Source organism: Pelodiscus sinensis, chromosome 4 (assembly GCF_049634645.1).
Source record: "Pelodiscus sinensis isolate JC-2024 chromosome 4, ASM4963464v1, whole genome shotgun sequence".
Taxonomy (NCBI): domain Eukaryota; kingdom Metazoa; phylum Chordata; order Testudines; family Trionychidae; genus Pelodiscus; species Pelodiscus sinensis.
The window spans coordinates 115558512-115585716 of NC_134714.1; the positions used below are offsets into that span (position 1 = coordinate 115558512).

General features: G+C 41.6%; 1 protein-coding gene across 1 annotated transcript in view; it reads left to right on the plus strand.

Moving 5' to 3' along the window:
* The window catches only part of TRPM5 (transient receptor potential cation channel subfamily M member 5), a 48346-nt gene extending 22811 nt beyond the window's left edge, over positions 1-25535 (plus strand). Inside the window, exons 12-24 of the mRNA XM_075928140.1 lie at positions 1467-1612; positions 2991-3103; positions 3661-3756; positions 7183-7441; positions 9563-9681; positions 10642-10774; positions 13658-13843; positions 15935-16080; positions 16885-17063; positions 20525-20657; positions 21822-21894; positions 23338-23428; positions 25093-25535. Coding sequence (XP_075784255.1) covers positions 1467-1612; positions 2991-3103; positions 3661-3756; positions 7183-7441; positions 9563-9681; positions 10642-10774; positions 13658-13843; positions 15935-16080; positions 16885-17063; positions 20525-20657; positions 21822-21894; positions 23338-23428; positions 25093-25193 — 1775 coding nt within the window. The 3' untranslated portion in view covers positions 25194-25535. The remainder of the gene's footprint in view (positions 1-1466; positions 1613-2990; positions 3104-3660; positions 3757-7182; positions 7442-9562; positions 9682-10641; positions 10775-13657; positions 13844-15934; positions 16081-16884; positions 17064-20524; positions 20658-21821; positions 21895-23337; positions 23429-25092) is intronic.
* Positions 25536-27205: the final 1670 nt, after the last annotated feature.

Sequence of the window (27205 nt, forward strand, 5' to 3'; positions counted from 1 at the left end):
AGATTTGAAAATAATCCCCTATTTAGGGTCTATCTTATGATTTTTAAGGCTTTCAAGGAAATTGACCAGCCCCAATTTAAGTGGAATCATTTTGGGTTCAAAGTACAATCTGAAATACACACACAAAAATGAAGGCACCTTGCTAGGCACTTGGGGAGATACCACTATGCCCTTCTAATCTCTAGGGAAATGGGGTAAACTGTCACTCTCTTCTATCCCTGTCTTTATAATTGTGCCTTTGTCTCTCTCCATAATCTTACCACCCCCCTCTCACAAAGTTAGATTCTGAAGATTTCCAGAGCTGGCTGGTATTGTCCAAGCTGCAAATATCATATGAATATCTTCTCCTCCTGAATTTTAGTCACTTAAAGCTCCCGATCCTTGACTAAAGTAGAAAGTGCAGAAGTGTGTGGAACTGACAGAGAAAATAAAGAGGGAGCCAAAACACTTTCAAACCTCAAACAAGGTTTTTAAGTATGGGTTTGGAAATCTATTCAATAGCTTGTGTCGGTTTATTATTCAGACCAGCTTAATTGCCCCATAGATTTACTCCGCAGGCTTGTGGCAACTGTATAGGTACCAAGGCAAAGATTCTGAACAGCTGAAACCAATCAGCTTGCTAGATTTTAATTTAACGTTCCATTCCAAATGGCAGCTAGAATTAAAAGAATCACAATCCATGATATATGACAGATCCTAGCAACAGCCAGGACTAGATTAAAGCAATCCAGGGCCCTAGGCCAGAGGTGGGCAATAAAATGGAGGCAATTCACTGGGGTTAGCCCATGGTGGGCCACTGCCGCTATATTTACCTGCACCTCTGTAGGTATGGGTGATCACAGCTCCCATTGGCCAGAAACAGTGATCTGTGGCCAACAGGAGCTCTAATTCCACATACCTGTGGAGGCGCAGATAAATACAGTGGTGTACGTGCCCACCGGGGCTAACACTGGCAGACTGGATCCAGCAAGTGAGCCGATATTTGCCCACCCTTGCTGTAAGCGCACCCTGACACACAATACTCCATATGGCTTTGACCTCCTCACTGATGTATTGGTGGCAGTTCTGCATATGAAGTGGCTTCACAATTGGGCTATTAATGTGTATTTATGTGCTTTTAAAGGGGCTTTTATGCTATCTGTGAAAAAATTTGGGGATGAGAAATTTGTCAATAAAAAGTCAATATGCAAAAAAAAAAAAAATTAAACTGACTCAAAACTGAGAAGAAGTCATATAAACAGGAAAGGGGCAATGAATGGACTCCTAAAGATATGAAGGATTTCTGCAATAGCTTTTTGCAAACACATATTTAAGGAGACATTTTCAAAAGCATTTTTACTACAATTCCCTGAATTTTGACTCTTTTCCCAAGAAAAATATACAAGTTCTCTCTTCTTCCCGAGGGTGTACGCACAGACACATTTTCCATGTCAGACCTATAACTCTACGTTTCCTTTGCTGGGCAGAGCTATTCAGTGAATGTTATCATAACAGTGAGGAACGAGCTTTTGCTTTACTGGTGAGGAAAAACCAATACTGGAGCAAAACCACCTGTCTCCACTTGGCCACAGAAGCAGATGCCAAGTCTTTCTTTGCACATGATGGTGTCCAGGTAAGCAAAATGCAAGGAGATTCCCTTGTGACTTTCTAGGGGGCAGGGTTGTACTCTTAGGTATAAGCCTAAATAAAGGAGGAGTTCATCGATAAACTGCACCCTCCCAGGAAACATCCCGTGGATGCAGAATTCCTCTGGTGTTCCCCTCTGGCACCAAGGCATATTCTACTGCAGTCCATTATAGAGCAGCATACTCCCTTCCTTGTGTCCAGCCAGGCCACCAGTGAAGAGCTCAAATCTCTGGCTCCATCTCTGTGCTTTCTCCTGCCCACCCACTACCAGGGGAGCAGTAGGAATGCAGCTCTTATTCCCTATTTCACAACTGAAACCAGGATCTGAGCAGGCCTAATAAAACTTACATGGTTGTGTTAGGCCCAACCAAGGGTTTTTTTTTCTTCATGACCAAGTTAACTTGAATTTTAACTTGAGCACTGCCCCCAACTCAAGGTTCTGTTCACACGCAAAACCATTAGGGTATGTATGATGGTGCTTTTATCTTAAGTTTGCTACCCCATCTGAGTGTACAAGCTCCAACTAAAGTTAGCACAATTCCATCCGCTGCTATCACCATCTCTCCGTAGCCTGGACACAGACTAGCTCCACTTGAGTGCTGCTAAGTCCTCCAATGTCTTCCCACAATTCCCCACACATGGACAGAAAGGAGATTCTTTCCAAGAGAATTGCAGGGGAACGTATCATAGAGGAGATCAGTTTGCTGCAGCACACAGAACCACAGGATATGCTCCTCAAAGCCTTAGTGCCACACATGAACAAGAGCCATGCTAGCATGGACACACCTGTTCTCATCTGAGATGGGTCATTTTGGCTATGTCTACACTGCATCCTTCTTGCATAAAAGCCTATGCAAATGATGCATGGATTAGCATATTGCCACACTTTCATTCGCATAATTAATTAGGTGCCTTTTTTGCACTAGAGGCTTTTATGCAAAAAGGAGCCATCAACACAGCTCCATTTTGTGCAAAAACACCTTCTTGCGCAAGAGCCGTTCTTCCTCATTTTTTCAGAAAGAATGGCTCTTGAGCAAGAGAGGGGTTTTGCACAAAACAGAGCAGTGTAGATGGCTCCTTTTTGTGCAAAAGCCTCTTGCTCAAAAATGGCTCCTAATTAATTATGCAAATAAAGTGCAGCAATATGCTAATCCACGCTTCATTTGCATAGGCTTTTGTACAAGAGGGTGCAGTGTAGACATAGCCTTTAAGACGAATTAGAGAGTGAAGAAATACCCACAGCCTAGTTTTAGGAAGTGTTTCCTGCCCTACCCTTCATAAAAGACAAACGTGATTTAGCTGCATGTTCACTTGCTTTGTCTCAAAGCCGGGTTCATTTTCTGTTCTTTTTCTTTGACTTTCAGGCCTTTTTGACCAAAATCTGGTGGGGAGACATGTCCACAAGCACTCCAATCCTAAAATTAGTCAGTGGATTCTGGTGTCCTCTCCTAATCTACACTAATCTCATAGCTTTCAGGTATGAACAAAGCATTCCTATGCATAAAAACTGTCCTGGGTGGGTGGGGGGGAAGAGTCTGAGTCAATTAAGTGAAAAATACAACACACGCTCAGAAATAATCCCAGAAAGAAATGAGGGTGAAATTACCTCTGCTCGGCCACAAAGCCCTAAGGACATGTCTGCACTGCTGCTGAGAGGTGTATGCTAATTCTGCTCATGCTAGTGCACTAAAAATAATGTAGATGTTGCAGGACAGGCATGGGATGGGGTGCTAAGCGACCACCAGTGCTGCAATGCCCACACTACTATTTCCTAAGAAGCCGTACGTGGTATGTTACAGTTGTATGGGAAGCCATGCTAAAAACATGAATGTATTAGAATGTGTTATAGGCCCCCTTTTGCACTGGCATCTACAGGGGGTGAAATTCACAGCCTTACAGGCTTTCTCTAGCCTCCTAAGAGCCTCTTAGCAAGAAGAGACTTCAGGCCAGGCTGCTGTAACACAGCAGCATAGATCTCAGTTTAGCTGGGAAGAGTTGCTTTCCATTCTCTTTCAAAATTATATTTTCTTACAGTGAGGAAGTACAGTCAAAGAATAAGCCAGACACATGCAGAGAGCTGGACAGTTTTGACACAGAAAGGACTTTGCTTTTTTCCAAAGATGGGGATACGTAAGTCTGAGTCAGTCTTGTTGTTTGGAAGTTTAATTAAGACAACAGTCAAAGCACAGGCCATTTCTCTGGGATTAATGACTAGCTGATAACACAAAGGGCAGCTGAGGTGCCCTTGTCAGTCATTAATCCTCAGGAAATGCCCTGCCTCAAGGTCATTAGTGTTATTGCTGTGTAAATGAAAAGGGGGATAAATAGGAACATGGAGTTATTTTTAAATGAACAATGAAATTTCAGTCAATCTATGCAGTTCACACACAAAGGACTTAATTAGCCACATTCTCCCAAATTTCCTCTTAGCATTCCATTCAGCTAACAACAGCTGCCATGCATTTCACTTAAAGCCTAAAACGGCATAGGACCAAGTAGCAGGCTGCTGAAAGACATACAGAAAGCAGACTCTGGACTCATTCAGCTTGGGGAGCTGAACTCTGATACTTTATTCCTCTCTACCAGATCTTCATGGTCAAATCCAAAATAATAATCATTATTAAAACAACACCTAGTCCAAGATCTTTCTATCCTGAGCAGAGTCCTATCAGGCTAGGTGATTGACACACACAGCCTAAGAGACAGGCCTTGCTCTGAGGTGCTGAGGGCATGTCTACTCTGCAAAGGAAGGTTGTGATTGGTTGTTAACCCATGCTGAAGCCATTTTCACCATCTCTACACAGCTAGTTACCTACGCTAGCTAGATGAAACCAAAACAAGCTACAATCCCACCTTCCCTGATAGTAAAGGCATAGCCTTTATTTATAAACTAGCCAATTAGCCCGTCATAAGACGGGATTTTCAGGTCTTCTCTCCTGAGCTCTGTCTCTCTCTCTCTCTCTTTCCTCCAACTGCCTCCCCTGCTCTCTCTCAGCTCTCCTCCGCCTCCTGCCTCTCTCTCCGTCTCTTTCTTTCTCTTCTCCCCCTCCTGCCTCTCACTCTCCCTTTCTCTTCTCCTCCTCCTCCTCCTCCTGCCTCTCTCTCCCCTCCATCTCTCCCCGCCCCCCTTTCCCTTCCCTCCCGCCGTGGCGCTTGGCTGAGTGCTGCCTGCTCAGCTGGGCTGCTATGAAGGAGGGGGGGTGGAGCGGTGACGTACACGGCCAGGGGGCGTCACCGTCCTCCCTTCCCCTCCCACCCAAACAGCCCCTTGCGCTGCTGGCTCCCCTGACAGCCCAGCTGAGGGGCGCAGTGGTGCGCCCCTCAGCCGGGCCGTGCGGGAGAGGGGAGGGGGGGCAGTGACGTAGACAGCCTCTCCCCCGGCCGTGTAGGTCACCGCCCCGTCCCTTCCCTCCCTCCGTGGCGGCTCGGCTGAGTGTTGCGCGCTCAGTGCTTTTGCGGAAAAGCATCCGTGCCAATCTAAACGCTCTTTTCCGCAAATGCTTTTAACGGAAAAACTTTTCCGTTAAAAGCATTTGAGGAAAATCATGCTAGTCTAGACGTAGCCTATCAGTCTGTTTTCTGTTCCATTTGTTATTGTCTCAGGAGTTTATTTTCATCAGGGCTTTCTCTCCATCCCAGATCTGTTTCTTTTTGTGAATCCCAAGTTATAATTATTTACATCTGTCAGTTGCCATGGAAATGACTGGGCTCGTGACATAAATTTAGTGTGATGACAACTTCTCCCTGAAGAATCAATCAGGGAGAACAGGCTGCTGTGAATTAAAACATTAAGAAATTAGCAAAAATACCAGGAGAAATTTTAAAAACCTCACAGAAACAGTTGTTTTGTGTCTTATTGAAGATTCAGAGGAAGCTTTCCTCAGCATTCACAGCCCTTATATGATCATCTTCATGTCAAGGAAGACACAAATTAAAGGTGCAATAACATCCTTAGTCTACTGACAGCAATGTAGATGGAAATAAGCGCAGCCAGAGGAGACACTAAAGTTATATATAACTTTTATATGTACACACACATGCACACACACACACAGAATGAGAGATTTTACTGCATCAGATTGCTGCCAAATATGGTTTTTGGTGGGGGTTTTTTTTTTGCATTATATACACAGAATAACTCATAATTTACACTATCTAGTACTTCATATTCTGAAGTATTGCAATACATTTTCCATCAATTATCATAACACTCAGGCAACGGCAGTGCAGTCAACACTTACATTAATAACTTACAAGCCTGACTTCTTTACTGAAAAGTACTGTCATACTTTTTAGTGATTCACTATCATTTTTAAGCTTAGAACCAGATGGAAATACCATTACTAGCACTGAGTAATACCTAACTTCTTGAATAATTTCACTGATATCAGCAACATGAATTGAGGAATAAGGTACCACTCAATGTGAGTAAAGGTGTTGCAGTCTGGCCGTAAAGGGCTATACATGTTTTAAATCATATATTTAAAATAAGTCCATAAGTTATGTGAGTAAGATTGCCTTGGTTTATCAGAACCAAAATAATTTTAGAAGATAAATTTACTTGTCACCATTTATAATGGTTGTTTGTTTTTCACACCTCTCTCACATTTTGGACAATGAATAGTAACTAATCCATTTCCATTTTTATCCTCATGCACTAGTATGATGCTGCAGTGTTTGTACTGTAAAAGTTCAAGGAGTATGTTTAAATCCCAGCCCTCTCCTCCAAAAAAACCCCACAGACATAACAAACCAACCCCTTAAAAAACCTATTCCACTGTACTGAAAAGCAAACACCAAAATAAAGGAATGATAACATGTTGGATACTGTTTTGATTTAACATATACAAAGCTTTGCTGCTGTACTTGGCAGTGTTTCTACTATGGCAAGGTGCTTCCAGTCACTAAAGATCTTAGATTATTCAGGATCAGATCCCCAGTTGGCAAAAATCAGCATACCTCTGTGGAAGAAAACATTGTCCTCACTCTGCGTTTGTAAGCAACAAGTAGCCAGAGGCAGTTTTATTACGAGCTGCAGCACGGGAAAAACTGGTTCGGGGTGGGGGGAAGGAGCCCCCACTCCCCCTACGAGGCAGATCTTCGAATATAAGCAATTATGAAGCAGTTTATATACTGTCTATAAATATAATAACAATAACAATTAGTCTCCTTCCCATTACAAACACCAATGGCTAACAGTTATTTAGTTCCACCTAGATGCTCCTTACCTCAAGGTCCCTGCCAGAGTCAGCATTCTATCCTTACCTCCGTATGGAGGCGAGAGGCAAAGCAGCATCTAATTACAGATCTCGCGTTGTCAGGCCACAGACTTAGCCTGACTCCTGCTCTCTTGTTAACAAGACCAAGATGGCTGCACACAAATTCCCTTATTCCCTTTTCCTGCTTCCACACCTCCACTGATTTCAACATACACCAGCTGCAGAGCTGGCTCCCACTAGCTCAGAGAAGAACCTCAGCTCTGTGCAGGATCAGGCCCAGGGGTCTTGTACAGTTTTTAAGAAGCTGTCGCTATAACTTGATCTCTTTGTTTTACAGGGCAGATGTCAAATTAGAGAAGCAGAGTTCTTCTGAAAACATAGCATGGGCAACGTTCATGTTTACTCGCTGGAAAAAGTTTTGGAGTGCTCCTGTAACAGTATTTATGGGGAATGTTATCATGTATTTTGCTTTTCTGTTTCTATTTACTTATGTCTTGTTACTGGATTTTAAACCAGCACCGCCTGAGGGGCCTTCTGTTATGGAGATTATACTTTACTTTTGGGTTTTTACATTAGTCTTGGAAGAAATCCGACAGGTGAGTAATCTCAGACATACCTTCATTAATAGATTACTAAATTCAGGTAGTAAAATTCAGAGTTGATTTACAGACTGTGTAATCCCATTGTCCTCGAGAGATGGAATGTCAAGGACAGCTTTGCATAGGAAAGTGCTGAAAAACTTTCATTGCTCTGCATCTGCTCATTATACAGAGTGGCTATGTATTTCCTCCTCTCTCAAACCCAGCTGACATGCCCATCTGCCATCACACACACACAGCTGCTGCTCTACCCTCCTTCTTTCAAGAGAAGCTCCAGCTGCTACCAGTATGTTAGGCTACTAGGCTGTTTGCTGATGCTCTGGAATTACTGATTTCTTCCTCTGGTTACCTATGCAGCTCCACTCACCACAGTCAAGTTCCATTCCCCCAGAATTGCTAATCCACCCTACTTACTCCACTTGGAACAGTCCAATCTGATGGGCTGTGTCTAGACTGGCGTGATTTTGTGGAAATACTTTTAATGGAAAAGTGTTTCCATTAAAAGTATTTCTGCAAAAGAGCATCTAGATTGGCACGGATGCTTTTGCGCAAAAAGTGCTTTTGCACAAAAGCATCCATGTATAGACGTGCTTTAGTGCAAGAAAGCTCCGATGGACATTTTAGCCATCGAGCTTTCTTGCACAAAAAATTAACGTGCCTGTCTCCACTGGCCCTCTTGCGCAAGAGGGCTTATCCCTGAGCGGGAGCGTCAAAGTATTCGCGCAAGAAGCACTGAATTCTTACATTAGAACATCAGTGCTCTTGCACAAATTCAAGCGGCCAGTGTAGACAGCTGGCAAGTTTTTGTGCAAAAGCACATGCTTTTGCACAAAATCTTGCTAGTCTAGACACACCCATGCTGTTTTGCCTCCCTCTTCCTCCAGAATATTATATATATTTATATTCAGGAATGAAGAGATTAATGAGTTTTCTCCGTAATTAAATAATTAAACTTTTTTACTAAAATACTTTTCTGTTCAGTCCATTGGGTTATGCTTAAGATTTTTTTTTAAACTTTTCACCATTAAGCTTGCAATTATTTGTAGAACATCCTCAGCTTCCTCATTTAGCAGCTGAAATGGTATGTCCCCAATACTGTAGGAACTTGCCTACCTTGTATATACACAAATGGCCTTGTGTGTGTTTGGGATTGGAGGTGGGGGAGGGAAGGTGTAACTGGACTGCTTATCTTGTTGTAAACCCTAGAACTAAAAGCATTAGTGGGCCTTCTCATTAAACTCAAGCAGTAGGGACCAATGCTCCTGAAGCATGAGGATTAGTGTTATAGCCTCACTTTAACTGGAAAGCTCTGAATAGATATGGGAGCAACATTGTGAAAGTGCAAAAAAGAGCTAGATAGATTTATGGAGGTTAGGTCCATCAATGGCTATTAGCCAGGATGGGTAGGGGTGGTGTCCCTAGCCTCTGTTTGTCTGGAAATGGATGACAGGAGGGAGCACGTGAGGATTCCCTATTGCGTTCCCTGCTTCTGGGGCATTTGGCATTGGCTACTGTCAGCAGACAGGATACTAGGCTAGATTGACCTTTGGTCTGACCCAGTATGGCCGTTCTTATGGTTTTTGGGGGAGGGTGTGGTCACCAATTTGTCACAAATCAGCTGAGCATATTTTAAATATGTTATATCAGACTGTTTCATCCTGTAGCACTGAGGTGATCAGAGAGACTGTTTGGCCTGAGGATTGCTTATAATACACCCATAAAGCCTCACACGCCCAGTTTGGAGACACTATATATGGCCAACCCAAACGATTAAAAAAAATGAGTCTGCCTTCAAAAACCTCAAGAGATTAGCTTAAATATCATGAGCTTTAAAAAAACCCCATATGTTCAGTTATTTTTATTTACATTCTGGTGCCTGAGATGTTAGTGTGCAGTTGGGTCATGTTTCTAAGCTTTTCTCTATTGCCATGGAGGGGAGGGGGTCAGGATTCAGAACATACATTCTTTAAAAAAAAAAAAAAAAAAGCTGATATGCTTGAGTGATCATTTGACATGAGGAGCTGGGGTTTGCAGAAGAATAGCAAACATCACAGGGCTTGCAATAATATCATGGCAGCTGCCAACATAATAACAACACTGACAATTGCTCTCTTGCAGAGTTTCTTTACAGATGAAGACACGAATTTAATTAAGAAATTTAAACTGTATGTGGAGGATAATTGGAATAAGTGTGATATGGTGGCCATCTTTCTGTTTATAATTGGAGTGACCTGCAGGTTGGTATCTTTCCAAAGTCTTGACCCTGTATCTGTTTCATGTGAGATGGTCAGCTATCTGAAATATAGAGCCAGCTATGCATGTAGTGTAACATGGGGTAAGCATGATGGGCTGTTCTGCCAGAGTCCATGGGAGGTTCATGCATGCAACCAAGAGAAGGATCTGACTTGTATTTTTCAGTTTTGAGACAGCAGAGTCTATATTAGTAATAAATTGGGCTGAAAGCAACCCTTTATATGGGCTCTCCATTTCCACAGGGCTAAAAAGGCTCTCTCACAGACTACAGAAACACTTGCATAGAGAAATACTGTTTCCCCTTTGAGACTATACATCACTTATATCACATCTTATATGTCCTCATCATGTCTGAGACGGAGAGGCTGATGTTCCTGCAGTGGCTGGGTGCTTCTCAAGCTATGTCTAGACTGCTGCTTTTTATTGGAAAAAGGTACGCAAATATCCCTCCGCAATTTGCATACCTTTTTCCGAAGGTTTTGTTGGAAGACGCTTTTCCAAAATTTGGCCCATCTACACTGGGTCAGATTTCGGAAAAACCTCCTTTGGAAGAGCCCTTCATCCTCATGGCACAAGGACGACAGGGCTTCCGAAAGAGTGCATCTGCTCTTCCGCAAAAAATGTCAAAAGAGCAGATGCGTTCCCTGGGTGGAGCGGAGTTTTTCCGGGATACCTCTGGTATCCCAGAAAAACTCTGTAATCTAGACATAGCCTCATAGGCACGTTACATTCTTTTAACAGGGTGCGTCTAGACTGGCAAGATTTTCCGCAAAATCATGCCAGTCTAGACATAGCAACAGTGTAATGCCTGTGGCTCTTGTGAGGTACAGGCCCAAGCACATACCCTTTCTTCGCCTAGATGCGATATTGAATCAACATGTATAACTCTATAAACAAGGTATCTGGGTGGTGTTTGAGGCTGTTTCTTTCGGTCTGTTTTGCAGAATGCTGAACTCAACATTTCAAGCTGGCCGTACAGTACTTGCCATTGATTTCATGGTGTTTACTCTTAGACTTATACATATTTTTGCCATTCACAAGCAACTAGGGCCAAAGATCATAATTGTGGAAAGAATGGTGAGTATGCAGTCTTCCAGAGAGAAATTCTTGTGGATTCTGAAGCGCAACAAACAAAACAAAAAATTCTTGTGTGTTTATAATTTTAAGGAATTCAGTGCATCACTCTAATTTTTAAAGTTTTTTGGCTTATATTACATCTTCATTGTAGTCTAAGAGCTGTTATCAGCCAGATGTGGCTCCTCTCAAAGAGCTCTGTAGCATATAAGTAGTCATTTACCCTAATATACTTTTCACCGAGTTTGCTTAGGTGTAAATTATTATACAAAATTGCAGGGCAACTGTGAACTGAGCCCTTTTCTTTTTTGTTCACTCTCATTTCATACCTTTGCAATTTGGGCATGCACAGACTGCACAGAAGGATTACCATCACTTTCTTTCTCCTTCCCCACTGTCCTAGTCTCTTTTTCCTGTTCCCTTTCAGTGTAAATATAGCAGTTGTCTGGCTGAGAAGTTGAGGCTCCAACCCTTAGGCTACATCTACACTGGCGTGATCTTGCGCAAAAACTCTTTAGCGCAAGAGTTCTTGCATTAAAGTAGTTGTGCAAGAGAGTGTCTATACTGGCATGTGCTTTTGCACAAGAGATGTGCTTTTGCGCAAGAGCATCCTTGCCAGTGTAGACGCTCTCTTGCGCAAGAAAGCTCTGATGGCCATTTTAACCATAGGGCTTTCTTGCGCAAGAAATTCATGTGCCTGTTTACACTGGCCTCTTGCACAAGAACAGTTGCGCAAAAGGGCTTATTCCTGAACGGGAGCGTCAGAGTTCTGGCGCAAGAAGCCCTGATTTCACACATTAGAACATCAGTTTACTTGCACAAGAACACGCGGCCAGTGTAGACAGGCAGCAAATTTTGGCGCAAGAGCGGCCGCTTTTGCGCAACATCGCGCCAGTGTAGACACAGCCTTAGTGTATATTGGCTTTTAAGTCCAGTTGATGTCAACGTGATCTAGGTGTTTATATACTTTTGAGAAGCTGGGCCTGTGGGGGTTTTTGAGCAAAAAGAATCTGAAACAAGAGATAAGCCAGTTACAGAAGCCCTCTACCATCATGTGAGTGGCAGAGACGAGCATGGCCATCTAAAGATACTTTGGGTTGGTGCCTGGCAGAAGTGGGAGCTGCTTTCCAACCATAATTTATAATGAAAATTTGTAGTGCTCTGTGTGTTAAGGCAAAAGTGTTGATAGTTGTGTTTTTGGGTACAGACCTGAACAGTGTGGTGATTTTTATTTGGTTATGTTAACATGAGCTGTTTGACCTATATGATTTACAATTAACCTGGAGTTAATTTGACTGTAAATCCTAATATAGCCATGAACAAACTTTTATTTTTCAAGTCACAGCTCACCTCAGGCTCAGCAGAAATTCTATTCTAGACAAGACTTAAGATTAATAAACTGAAAAGCTACCAGATTGTTGACATCTGTGTTACCAGTGGAATCACTGGAACAGACATTCCATTGCTTGAAGTACTAAGAGGATAGATGAAAACCATGTATTAATATTTGTGTAGTATAGTCTCATAGTTTTTTGTTGCAAATTATGCTTACACAATGCACATGAGAGCAACTCACACCTGGAGCTCCTAACTCTTCCAGGCACAACATTATGCACAAGTGTTTGTGAAGAGTCTGTTACATTTATATTGCATTAAGTCACATAAGCAATTAATATTTTACAATGTGAATAAAAGCTCTCGTCTAGAGAAGACCACAGAATATGAACTTGATCCTGCTCCTATCCAAGTCAATGGGAAAACTCCTATTATCTTCAGTGGTACAGGATTGAGCCTTACATGAAAGAAAGGAAACCGTATTTCACTAAACATTCTCTCCAAAATTTTATCAACTGGGATAACATCAGACCTTTTCCCTTTAATAGCAAGGCAAGCCAAAACTACCTGTTAACTCCTTTTTCTATCTTGCCGTAGAACTAATGGCTTCTAACATAGAACAAACCCAATTATTTAATTAAATTCAAGTAACAAATACAGATCACAAAGAAATATTTCCAGATCATCCACTCCTCCTTTTTTAGCATCCACATCATAAACGCCATCTAAAGACAAATTTTGAATGATCTCAGACCACAACGTAAATTAGCAAAAGTTGAGACACTCCCACAATCTCTGTCAGTTTTATCTCATTTTACTAACTGGAATTTCAAATGATCTTCTGGAAGATTAAAATACCTAAGCTTTCAGCTATCTGACCAATCATAAAATCTAATTACAATAAATTAATGGACTGTTGGTCTAAAGGACTAATGGTCACTAATAGACTGTTACAAATCAGAAATGGATGAGACAAAACTATTCTTTCCCAATGGGAAAAAGTTTCCAGACAAATATGTATTTCCAGTGTAAGTAAATATTTTAGAATATAATTACTTTTGCTTCTCTGGAGAAACATGTTTAAAGCAGAGGGCTTTAAAACTAATCTTCAAGCATATTACTCAGCAGAGAAATGGAAGCAAAATTGACATGAACCTTGTAAGCATCAATATTCATTCTCCATTTGGGATTTGATGCTGGAATGGGGAGTTTGAGCAGAACATCAGATACTCTTTAGATTCGCTTATTTTTCAGCAAGGTTGTCAATCCTTCTATGAGACCTTTCAGTACTTCATTAAACACACTTTTAATCGTGTAAAGGTCAGAATCTGAATTAAAACATGCCCTTAACTGGAATGGTTGCCAAAGAACTCACTGAGGGAAATCCTGATTACAAAACACAAAGAGCATGATAGCAGAGAGTTAAAAAGTACAGTGTGCATAAAATATGTCTCTCAGTGCACCTCAAAAAACAAGCTTTAGAGAAATATGAGAAACCATCTGCCTGCTCTATATATTCATCTCAGTCAATATTTTTTTCTCTCCTTTTAGATGAAGGATGTTTTCTTCTTCCTCTTTTTCCTGAGCGTGTGGCTCATTGCCTATGGTGTGACAACCCAAGCCTTACTCCATCCTGATGACAGTCGAGTGGAATGGATATTCAGAAGAGTGCTTTATCGTCCCTACCTTCAGATATTTGGGCAGATTCCACTGGATGAAATAGACAGTGAGAAATTGGTTTTTAACTGATCAGACTACCATAGAATAAGTCCCATTAATCAGAGCACAGGCATCCATACTTAGGTTGTCACTTTCTTATCTTTCTCCTGTAGGAAAAAGTCTGCATGTTATGATGTAATGACATTTGGACTGCAATATCTGAATGTTATTATATATATTGTCAAGTTGTGCTGAAGCATCAGTGCAGGCCTTGACTACACAGTTAAACCTAGTTAGTTAAACTGATGCAAACCCTTGGGTTTATACTAAAGGTGCCGATTCCTCATCTTGCCAGGGGCTGCATGAAACCCCTCCTTCTCTAGGCCCCAAGCACCCCCCCCCCCGGCCCTCTCACCCCCTCTTCCCACCGCTGCACCCTCTCATCATGCCTCCTTCCCGGAGCATGTCCTGTAGTCTCCCACTCCCTACCGGAGCATAAATACTACCAGCTATTTGTAGCACTCCAGAAGCACTGGGAGGGATGGGGAGGAGTTGGTAACTGCATAGGCTCTGGTGTGTGAGAGCCATGGTGGGAGAGGGGAGAGCTTCAAGAAAGTTTTTTCCTGCAAGGCAAAACCCCAAGGTGGTAAACATTGCTGAGGCACTCAGAAGAGGCTTGCTTAAGATAAGGAGACTAGTCAGTAGGCCTCAATAGACTCTGAAAATCTGTTTTTGGACATCTCCAAATGGCCAGTTGCAAAGTCCATCTTGGTGATGGAGAAGCAGCAGAGGTCCATATCTCTGACAATTTAGTCCTGTGGGAGCTGCATATCCTTCACATTTCTCAAGCCAGGGTACCCTGTATATACAATATGGATGTGTATATTGAACCCACATTGGAAACTTTGGCTCTCTGTTACTCTCCAGTCCTCCTAAGAGGGTAAGGAGCCCGCTGCTTTCAGATGACAGAATTATTTCTGTAGAGCAGTAGAGTCTCATTCTTCTAAGTGCTGAAGCTCCAAATCCAGCTCTTGGACTTGAAGCCTAGTAAACCTGAGACATTTGGAATGAGATTCCCTTGGTGGTTACATCGAGTAGAGATTATATCTTATATTAAGGAATCAATAGTCACGGCTTTCGCTTAGAACATTAATGGAAAATGCATTGTTTGTTGTCTGAGTTTCTTGTTCTTAAATGAAGACAGGTTAAGGAATGCTAGAGTCAGCATTGTTCACACTGTACTTACCAAAGATCTATAGTACCTTGAACTTCAGGTACGATCCTTCTTGTGCAAAAGCTATCAGCTTGATGTAAAACTGAGAGGATGGCATGACCATATGAATGATTAAACATGGCAGCAGAACATGGAGAGTATGTCTGCAATGCCATTTAAGGTACACTTGGGCTACGTCTACACTGGCCCCTTTTCCGGAAGGGGCATGTAAATTTCACTAGTCGTCGTAGGGAAATCCGCGGGGGATTTAAATATCCCCCGCGGCATTTAAATAAAAATGTCCACCGCTTTTTTCCGGCTTTTAAAAAAGCCGGAAAAGAGCGTCTAGACTGGCCCCGATCCTCCGGAAAAAGCGCCCTTTTCCGGAGGCTCTTATTCTTACTTCAAAGTAAGAATAAGAGCCTCCGGAAAAGGGCGCTTTTTCCGGAGGATCGGGGCCAGTGTAGACGCTCTTTTCCGGCTTTTTTAAAAGCCAGAAAAAAGCGGTGGACATTTTTATTTAAATGCCGCGGGGGATATTTAAATCCCCCGTGCATTTCCCTACTACGACTCATGAAATTTACATGCCCCTTCCGGAAAAGGGGCCAGTGTAGACGAGCCCTTGTAGGGTAAGCATACCCATGCTAGCTTCCATCTGGCATATGTGGGGACAATTATAGTGAAGATCTGGTGGCACAAGCTAAATCTGCATGGGGGGTACAAGCCCACCAGGGATGCTGGGTATGCAACACAAGGTCCTAGCCTGCACCAGGCTGTGTGCCACTGGACCTTCACGGCTGCTATTCATACTAGTTCAGTTAAAGCAAGCGTGGGAATGCCAACCCACACTAAAATTACACCTTATATTGCAATGTGGCATACCTGAGTGCAATATAAAACTATTGCTTTATTTTCCCCTTCCTCCCCACATTGCAGCATCACGCATGCGTCTTCAGAATTGTACCTCTGCCCCAAGGAGCCTGCAGGAAAATTCACCATTATGTTCTAATACCTATGCCAATTGGCTTGTCATACTTCTGTTGGTCATTTTCCTATTGGTCACCAATGTGCTACTTATGAATCTCCTGATTGCTATGTTCAGGCAAGTGTCACTTAATTCTGAGATGGGGATTGCACTGTGAGGGTGGGAAGAGAAGGGTTAATAAGAATGCATGTGTACATGTCCATAAATGCTCTCGTCTAAGTATTTTTGATCTATTAACAATGTTACTAGCTAGTGGCAATCTTCAGTTTGCAGGTAAACTTTTGTGATCACACAGTTTTTAATTTCCCCTCACACTTTCACTGTCTCCCTCAACGAGAGATATGAAAACTTTTTGCCTCTTTACCAAGAAATAAAATCAGATAAAAATCCACATATACACAAGGCTCCACAAAAGCCTCTTTGTATAAATATGCTGGTGAAAGCAGCTGTAAAACTGGCACTCTTGCCCATAGACGATCCTCTAATAGGGGAATCACTTGAACGGTTTAGAGGCTGACATAGCCTCTGAAATGTTCTGAAATGTGATTGTCCTTTTCATATGTGTTCATTTTTTTTAATTGTATCCTTTGGTATATATGGTTGTGACTATTTTCTTCTACTATTTGATCTGAGGAAGTGGGTCTGGCCCACGAAAGCTCATCATCTAATAAACCATCTTGTTAGTCTTTAAAGTGCTACATAGTCCTGCATTTTGCTTCATCTTTAAAAAGGTGTGTGTCTTATTGTCCAAAGGCAATTATTGCAAGTAATAGCTTTTATTTTAAAGAGAAACAATAAGAATTTTAGCAGTGGGGTGGCATTAACACAGACTAAAGTAAAAATGATGCTTTGGATTTTATAGTAATGAATTTTAAGATCACGGGGGGGAAGTTTAACAATACTTTTTTGTGTGTTTTAAAGTTACACTTTTCAAGTTGTTCAGGGCAATGCAGACATTTTCTGGAAATTTCAGCGTTACAACCTGATTGTGGAGTACCATGGCCGTCCAGCTTTGGCTCCGCCATTTATCATTATTAGCCACGCCAATCTGATTCTCAGACGAATCTTTAAAAAGATGGAGCACAAAAAGGAACATCTGGGTGAGTTGTTTACAAATAGCTAACCAGGAACCATGTGACTGGGAGAAGCCTGATGCTAGATGATGAATCAGAAACAGAAGAGAGCAAATACAATTCATAAAACAAAATATTATATGTTCATGTATATGTCTTTATTCATACACATGAAAATACACAGGTGAAATGATTTATAATCTAGCTTAGAAAATAAACAGTTCATGAGACATCAGCTGTTCTTTGTACAATGTAATTAAACTGTCTCATTTGTTTTTAGCAAATAGCATAGAGAAGGGAAGCATTAAAACCATGTTTGGATTCTATTCTCTCCAGTGGAATTCAAGTGAGAGGGGGAATGTTGTCAGAAATAGTAGCATCCTTATTATTTGTAAAGATAGATTTTTTTTTTATTTGCAGCCACTATACTTCAGCTTCTAATGATTGCTATGCAGAGCTCTCTAATAAAGAGTGCATACAATTTCATAATATCAACATGTTTCCCCTGCAGTAGAATCCTCCTTCTCTTATGACACTTGTGCAGGCTGGCCCTGTGCTTTGGAATAGAATTCCAGGTGTTGTGTTTGACCTATAAAACTCTAAACTGTTTTGGATCTGGTTCCCCAAGACACCGCCTCTCCCATTGTTAGGTACACTGCTATAGTCAGGGTCAGGAGTGCCACTATACCTGGAAACAAAAAGGGGCTGCAAGCAGGGCATTATCTGCAAGAATTCTCTTTTGAATTCATTCCGTCCCCTGGTTGGCCAGAGCCCAAATAAGTTAGTCCTCTGGTGGGCTGAAAGGATCATTTTTTTTACCCTGGCTTTTGTGGAAGGCTGGCCACTTCATTTAAAATGTCATTGTCTTGGCCTACACTGCGAGTTTTTGTAGTAGAAAATATGCTAATCAGGGACTCATTAGCATAAGTCATGATCTCATTAGCATATTTTCTGCTGTTTCTTTTTGCACAAGGGGTTTTTGTGCAAAAACAAGCAGTGTAGCCGCTTCTGCTCTCTGGGACAGGCAAAAGGATCTTGTGCAAAATGGGGTTTTTGCACAAAACAAAAGCAGATACGCCGCTTTTTTTTGCACAAAAAGAAATGGCAGAAAATATGCTAATGAGATCACAACTTGAGTCTCTCATTAGCATATTTTCTGCTGCAAAAACTCAATGTATACGTAGCCATTATGAAATTAAAGGATATCCTATTGTCCTGAGTATTAAGAGGCTGTGTTTATGAAGCTTTATTTGCAGTGCTTGAATACCCCTTATTAATTATTATTATTAATATGCCTAGACAAAGTGCATTTGAACCTGACTCTCCACAGGTAAAATCCCATTTAGATCACAGAAGGAAATGGCAATTGTATGAAGACTAAACATTTAACAACTAGCCCCACACCAAATTTCACTGTTGAAATAGCAATACTATATATTAAATCTGAAAAAAGCAGATTCCTCTTTCTTTTCTGTTGCTGCTAATGTAACTGAAGCATTGTTTCTTTACTTTAAAAGAGAGATAACTATCCATTGTTACAGTGTCAGGTGATTTTAAGGGCTAAAATTGCAATGGGGGAGGTTATAAATAGAAAGCCTGACAAACTTCAGCTAAACTGATCAGCGCTCACACATCAAGAGCAGAGTGGTGAGTTAGTAAACAATGTTATGTGTTAGGCCAGGTAAGTACCTAAGTTTGATAGCACAGAATAATGGCTGTAGTAACTGAACAGGAAACACATGGACCAAATGGAGAGAAGCGAGCAGAGTTATCTGGGACAGGAGAATGTCTGTCAAATTGAAGAGTAAGATCTACAGGAAGGTAATTTGGCCTATAACTTTCTATGGCTCTGACTGCTGCACACTGAGGAAGAGGAGCAAATCTTGAATACAGTGGAAATGAAAACACTGAGATGGATGCCTGGAGTTACAAAGACGGACCGTGTTGGAAACAAATGGGAAGTATGAAGGTGGTATCTCAGAAAAGTTGAGGGAAATCAGGCTCAGATGGTTTGACCATGTAATAACAAGATCATTAAGACTATACAGGAAACAGAGTGATAAACTTAGAAGTAGAGAGTAACAAAAGACCAATAACTAGATGGTAGGGTGTTATGCAAAAGAATTTGATTAGCTGCAGACTTTCTGAGGAAGCACTTCAAGACAGACTAGACTGGAGAAGGAATCAAAGGGTGTGTCTAGACTACATACCTCTGTCGACGGAGGCATGTAGATTAGACAGATCGGCAGAGGGAAATGAAGCCACGATTTAAATAATCGTGGCTTCATTTAAATTTCAATGTCTGCCCCGCTCTGCCAATCAGCTGTTTATCGGCAGATTGGGGCAGTCTGGACACGCCGCTGTCGACAAGGAAGCCTTTGTCGACTGGCGCAGGTATGCCTCGTGAAACCAGGTTTACCTGCGTCGATCGACAAAGGCTTCCTCGTCGACAGCGGCGTGTCCAGACTGCCCCGATCTGCCGACAAACAGCTGATCGGCAGAGCGGGGCAGCCATTGAAATTGAAATGTAGCCGCGATTATTTAAATCGCAGCTTGATTTCCCTCTGCCGATCTGTCTAATCTACATGCCTCCGTCGACGAAGGCATGTAGTCTAGACACACCCAAAGAGTCAATCCCCATGTAAATGGGATTAGAGCTAGACAAGAAGAAGTTAGGAGCAATGGGAAGGCATTCAGATATTCTCTTTGTAGACACTTCATCCCACTTCTGATCCTTTCTGCCTAGTGCCTTTGAGCCTCTGTGTACATCTCGGCTTCCTGCCTTTAAAGTAAAACCTCAAATAAAACAAAAAAAATGAAGGACTGGGCCTAGGCTTGCCAGATACTTTCAACAAAATTCCCAAACATGTTAAACTTGGTTGAGCAAAAAAACAAACCTGCGCCTTAAACTGTCCCTGCTGGGCCTCCGTCTGAGGGAAACAGAACCGGTGTTTTCTGGGTTGTTTTTTTACCAGACGGGGGAACCCGAAAACCGGACACCTGGCAACCCTAACTGGGCCTCTGACTGTCCTGCCTCCAGCTGTTTCTAACACCAGTCAGCCCACTCCTCTTTGTTGGAGTCTTTTTCCTTCACTAATAGTTAGCTTGGGGAGCATTGGTACGGTCTGATAGTCAATGAGTCAGACAGTAGTATCTGTAAGTAGCTTAGAACTGCAGTATTTGTATAACATTCATAAAAGCAGTCTTGAATGAGGTCACAAATAGGCTAAGGAAGATTTTTTTTTAGATATGTCAACACTCTTACAATGAAAAAATGACCCTAAATTTTGCATTTAAAATGAAAACATGCAAGCCATAATTCTTTATATTATAATTTCATAACCTGATACTTCTGCCATGGTAAATCTACAGTTTATTCCCCAAATTGTAAAATGGCAAATCTACAATTCACTGACCTTCCTTTCTGTACACACGTTGCCCCTTGTCCCCCTAGTGCACACGGATGCTTTTTATGTCTTTTTCCACAGAACGAGATCTCCCTGACAACCTGGATCAAAAAATCATAACATGGGAAGTGGTTCAAAAGGAAAATTATCTTGCAAACTTGGAACAAAAGAAAAAAGAAAGCAATGAGGAGAGACTAAAGAAAACATTTAACAAGTAAATTTAACAAAACATCTTTGGCATTTCCCCCAAGATGCATGGATCCCTGAGCTGCAGAAACTCCCAGCTAGAATACTTTAGATCTAAATCCCCCAGTCAGTAAGAACCTCCCACAAATGCCCATGAAATAGCAGCAACAAAGGGAGAGATTTGAAAGAGCTAGATTCAGAAAAGAAGTCAGGGAACCCTTCAGGGATTACGCTGAGGAGCATGCATGTATTGGGTCAAAGACAGACAGAAGCTCTCTGGGGAAAAGGCCATTGGGGGTGCATCTACACTGCACTGTAGCTCAAAATAAGACATGCAAATTGCATATCTTATTCTGATCTTATTTCAAAATTTGGTGCTGTCTACACAGTGCCAAATTTCAAAATAACCCGCTATTCCGAAACGTCTTTTACTCCTCGTGAAATGGGACGAGGATGTCCGAATAGCAAGCTGGTTATATTTCGAAATAACAGACTTGTTGTGACGACGTGGATAGCTATTTCAGGATACTTCAGTATCCCCAAATAGCACTGCAGTGTAGACGTATGAAAAGGCATAAATTAGTTTGGATACATTCGGGTGAGCTCTGAAGAAGCTTTTGAACTTTATGGGGGGGAAGAGCTAGCATAGACATTTTGAGGTTTGTTATTCATTTAGAATATGAAACTAGTTTCTGGAAATAGAACACTTTGGAAAAGTTTCCAGAAGCAGCTAGTACTTCTTAGCTGGTGGAAAAAAATTTATACTGCAATCCTTACAAGTTATGAGCTCATATTGGGTCCCTCTGTGGAAAGCGGGGTAAGGAATCACAGCTAGCTTTACAACCCCTTTTATCCTTCCCGGAGCAATTGGGGACTAAATGGGTCACAGCACAAGTTACGATAGCCTAATGACTGCTCTAACTCATATCTGTTTATGATTCCCTAGGGACAATTAGCCCCGTGAAGTTTAGCCAGAATGCAGCATACTCCAGCCCCATTTCCTGCATTCTCACTATACCCTTGCTCTATGCGAGAGGGAATCTCTAAACATCCCTTTAGGTAGGGCAACCTTCTGGGTGCTTTGTCCTATCTCAGCAGTGCAAAGAAGGCAGCAGTGGGTCTATTATGAGATACTTGGCTGTAATTAACAGATGTCTTTGCTCAGATCATGTCTCTGCTTTGTTTCTTTTAGGGTGGACAACCTGTCTAAATATTTTAGTGGAATGAAAGAGCAAGAGAAACGGCTTAGATCTCTGGAATCACAAGTAATACTTTTTATAAACTTGTTTGAGCTTTAGCTAATATTCTCTTTATTTACTGTTTGGACTGGACTTTGTCTACAAGGAGGGGCTGGTGTTGATATGCTTAGCTGGCCCAATAGTTCACTTGACATTACAAGAGCAAAAGGAAAGACGTCATTAGGGCCCTGGTGACTTGATTGTTTGTTCCTGTGGAGAAGGGGGAAAGAGAATCTTCACTGGCTTGCCAAATGTAGAAAGAAGGGGGAGGGTAGCTGCATTTCTCATTCTGCTGATCCTGCCACACCAGTCTTTCCCTCCAGGGGCTTCTGCTCCAGTGGATACTCTCGAGGGTAAATGCCAGTTCAATTTTCCCCATGTAGCTTTCTGCCTAACCTTAGCCCTTCAAGTCCTCCCTCAGACTGCCATTAAGAGATTTAACAGTGAAGTAACACTGAAAAACCCACAAAACTATTCTCCAGTCTTTGAAAGCAGGGAAATGGAAATCACTTCCATGCAATCAAAAACCCCATAGAGCAGTTTCAGCAAGGGAATACCACATGGGCATGAGCTTTTGGAAAGTAAGATTTGATCCACAGACCTTAATGGTCACTCAAAGCACATACTGATAGATCCAAACACTACAGTATATAAAGCAAATAGAGCCCAAATCCATTGCCAGCTGGAATGTGTCACTTTTTAAAAAAGTGTGTCGTGCCTGCTGAATTTCAAGGCTCTGACGGGAAAAAATTAATTATTTACAAATGACACAGGCTGGCAGTTGGATTTTTATCTGTTAAAAGTAATAGTTTATGAAAATGCCCACATCCACAGTGACAAGTCATATTTCCACTGATATGATCTACACTGACTTGTTACCATATTGAATGCAAACAAGCGTTTCAAAGAGATATTCTAGCCTATAAATATGCAGCATTAATAATAGAAGGAAATTCCATCTTAAGTTTCTGATGACAAGCTGCTGAGGTTTAAATAAACATTTGTAAAACAGTTTTAAAATGTTAAGAACTATCCAAGCACTAAGTAGTACAGTTATTGTTTTCTATGTCACTAGTGCTCCCCAGTGAATGTCTGGCCTTGTGGCTCATCTTATCAATCAGAGAACTTTTCCACAATGCATTTTTCAGTACTCCTTAAAAATACTTTGTATTCAGTAAACAATGCTGACAAAAGTACAGATAGATAGCCAAATTCAAAAGCAATACTCAAGAAATATTTTTAGCTCGATACATTCAGCCACCTATTTTGTTGGTTGAAAGTTTTTGTCCCCTGTAGATATCTGTATATAAACAATATAAATATTTATGGAACAAGCCATTAAGTTTTATTAGAAATGCTAAGTATGAAGTTTACATATAGCTACTGCTTAATTTTTCAACTTTTTAGATTTGCAAAAGTAATCTGGAGGATTACAGAAATTTATCATAGCAATCTCTGCTTGTTTTGTAGGTTAACTTCTGCTCAGCTGTTATTTCTTCAATGGCAGATACTTTAAGCAAAAATAACCTCTTATGCAATAGACCAGTACCAGAATATGCAAGTGAGTACTTGGAAAGATAATTGCAAAGCAAAATACTGCTGATCAATAGTTCAGTAAAAGGATGTAAAAAGGCAAAGAGGTAGAAGACTCATGTAGGGAGGTAGGGGAGCAATGGGGATGAAATTATAAAGAGTAGCATTGCAACTATAGATCAGGGTGGAACCTAAGACCCCTGGCTTGCCTGGATCCAGCCCCCAATGCTCAGGGCTCTCCCCCACCCCCAACACTGGGGAGCCTACACTGGCGCTCCAGCCCTCCCAGCACCCGCCACCGTACTGTAGGGCTGCAGCACACAAAATCTACTAGGCTGGGTCTTCCTAGGATCTAGGTGTGCAACTGTCTCTCTCCTTCTCAGAGGTTTGGGGTTTGTTTTTTTGCACTTCTCACTTGTGTGTGGTCCCCGGCCCAAAAAATGGTTCAACACACCTACTGTAGATCTGCAAGATTCCCAACATTAAAGAACATGGAATCTTTGGGGCTGGGATTGTCACTTATTACTTACAGCACTTTGCATAGCCTGACCTGGATAAGCTCTTGCCACTACTACAATATGTGTAATAATTATAATAGGGGAATAGTAATTGTCCAAGTTATCAGATGACGTAAATCAGCATCACCCCATTGACTTCAATGAAGCTACACCTGCTTGGGATCTGACCTTGTACCACTGGAAGGGGAAGCCTCACTGTTTGAGACATTTAAATCTTATCCAGACTAAGAAATAGACAATACACATTAGCTAGCTGGCACTGTGGCTGAGTAATAGTCTGATTTTCCGTGTCTAATCTTGTCTGTCAAAAACAAATCAATATTATAAGGGGAAGTAACTAAGGAAACAAGATCTTGAATGGCAAGTGCCACAATATTACAAATTACACATGTAGAGGCCCAGATCCAGAGATCTATTATCTATGATTTGTGGCTTTATTGCCATCACTCCTCCTTGATTTTTCCCAAAGTTTACCATAACAAACTACACAATCTACATTAGCAACTATAAATACAAGCGATTGAACATTTTCCCAGTCACAGAAGGGGTAATTTGGAATATTTAAGAGTATCTACATAGTAAAGCATAAGAGACCCCAAACATATTTTGTTTTCAGTGGGTTCAACTTCTGGAGTGAAGCACAGATCACTAGACACAAAGTCACGCAATGGAGTCTAAGTCTATATACTGCTATTTCTCTTACAACAGAGTTTGCAATAATGGACTGCTGTTAAAAGTGACAGTATTAGCAAATTCTCCCACTCCACCCAAGATTAGATTTTGTAAAAAATAAAATCGACTGTTTAAAAAAACCCACACTGGAACAATTAAAATATCTCCTTGTAGCATTTTCTGTTCAAGCATCATACTACAATCTCTCCATGAGAATCCGAAATTGACTAGAAACTAATACAAATGTTTTGTATTAGTACTTTTGTACTAGACAGTACTTGGTCTGCTATGAGAGTTAGGGACTGGACTTGATAATCTCTCGAGGTCTCTTCCAGTTCTAGTATTCCATGGTTTTAATTGCCTGAAGTGGAAGATGCAAAAATGAAACAGTTTAGTGCAGCTTTTCATTGACTGCTTAAATTTTGTATAGCTCTCCAATGGTTACTGTAAGTGTTTATTTTCATAATGCTTTTAAACTAATGCATTTTTTAAATCCTGTTAGGTTTTATGACTACTGCAAATCAAACATTCCTACCAGAAAGAAGTGAAGGCAAAGAACTTACAGAAGAGTCTGAAAATGACATGATGTACATTGATAATTAAATAAAGTTCTCATTTCCTCAGATGATTTTACCATTTTGAAGTACTTCTCTGATGAAATCCCAACCTCACTGAAGTCAGTGGCAAAACTGCCATTAAATTGTGAGGTCAGGATTTCACCATTAGTGTATTTGTGTATCATATTACTTCTACTTCCTTCTCACCATATTTATACACATGTAGTCAGCAGGGTGGTGGCATATTTCACACACACTTCATCCCATCCTTACACATACAATGCCTGCCAGCCTACCTGCTATATTTCTCTTAAAATTTTTACTTACATTAAGGAAAAGCAGATCACATGCTAGAGACAATCATCTGCAGTAAGAACACTGCTCTCTGTCCATGAATCCTCCACAAAGATTGCCATGGTTGCCAGACTCGGCCCACAATATGCCCCAGAACCACTTCCTCTCCTGTTACATCTGTTCTGCACTCTTTGTTGCACCCTCTTCTCCTATCTTCTCTTCAACCTCCCATTTACTGGTTTTTATCTTCCCGTCTTATACTTAATGGCATCTCCTATTTCAGCCATAAAAAGGCTCCCTCTTCTACTCTATGTAAAACCTTAAGGCTGTGTCTAGACTGGCAAGTTTTTCCACAAAATCATTTGATTTTGTGGAAAAACTTCCCAGCTGTCTACATTGGCCACTTGAATTTCTGGAAAAGCACTGACGATCTCATGTCAAAAAGCATTTTCGGAAAATCATGCCAGTGTAGACGTAGCCTAAAGGAATTAGAATCATAGAATCCTAGGGCTGGAAGAGACCTCAAGAGGTCATCAAGGCCAGTCCCCTGCCCAAAGCAGGACCAACCCCACCTAAATCATCCCAGCCAGGGCTTTGTCAAGTCAGGACTTAAAAACCTCTAGGGATGGAGATTCCACCATCTGCCTAGGTAAGCCATCCCAGTGCTTCACCACCCTCCTAGTGAAATAGTTTTTATTAATATCCAACTTAGACCTCCCCCACTGTAACTTGAGACCATTGCTCCTTGTTCCGCCAGTTGTCACCACTGAGAACAGCCTCTCTCTGGAACCTCACTTCAAGAAGTTGAAGGCTACTATCAAACCCCCCTCACTCTTCTCTTCTGCAGACTAAATAAGCCCCAATCATTTTGGTTGCCTTCTGCTGGACCCTCTCCAATGCATCCACATCCTTTCTATAGTGGGGGACCCCAGTGGGCCTCCTAATGCACCCTAATATGCCATTAGCCTTCTTGGCTACAAGGGCACACTGTTGATTCATATCCAGTTTCTCATCCACTGAAATCCCCAGGCCCTTTTCTGCTGAACTGCTACTTAAACAGGCTGGGGACAGACTGAAACAATGCTTGGGATTCTTCCGTCCCAAGTGCAGGACTCTACACTTTTCCTTGTTGTACCTCATCAGATTTCTTTTGGTCCAATCCTCCAATTTGTGTAGGTCACTCTGGACCCTATCCCTACCTTCCAACGTATCTACCTCTCCCCCTAGCTTAGTGTCATCTGCAAACTTGCTGAGGCTGCAATCCATTCCTTCATCCAGGTCATTAATAAAGATGTTGAACAAAACCAGCCCTAGAACCAATCTTTGGAGCACTCTACTTGAAGCTGACCACCAGACAGACATCAAACCATTGATCGCTACCCGTTGGGCCTGACAATTGAGGCAGCTTTCCAGCCACCTTACAGTCCATTTATCCAATTCATACTTCCTTAACTTGCTGGCAAGAATATTGTGGGAGACCGTATCAAAAGCTTTGCTAAAGTCAAGGTATATCACATCCACTGACTTCCCCATGTCCACGGAGCCAGTTACCTCATCATAGCAGCTAATCAGGTTGGTCAGGCACAACTTGCCCTGGGTGAAACCATGTTGACTATTCCTTATCACTTTCCCCTCTTCCAAGTGCTTCAAAATGGATTCTTTAAGAATCCCTACAATATTTTTCCAGGGACTGAGGTAAGGCTGACTGGTCTGTAGTTCCCTGGATTGTCCTTCTTCCCTTTTTTAAAGATGGGTCTTTTCCCA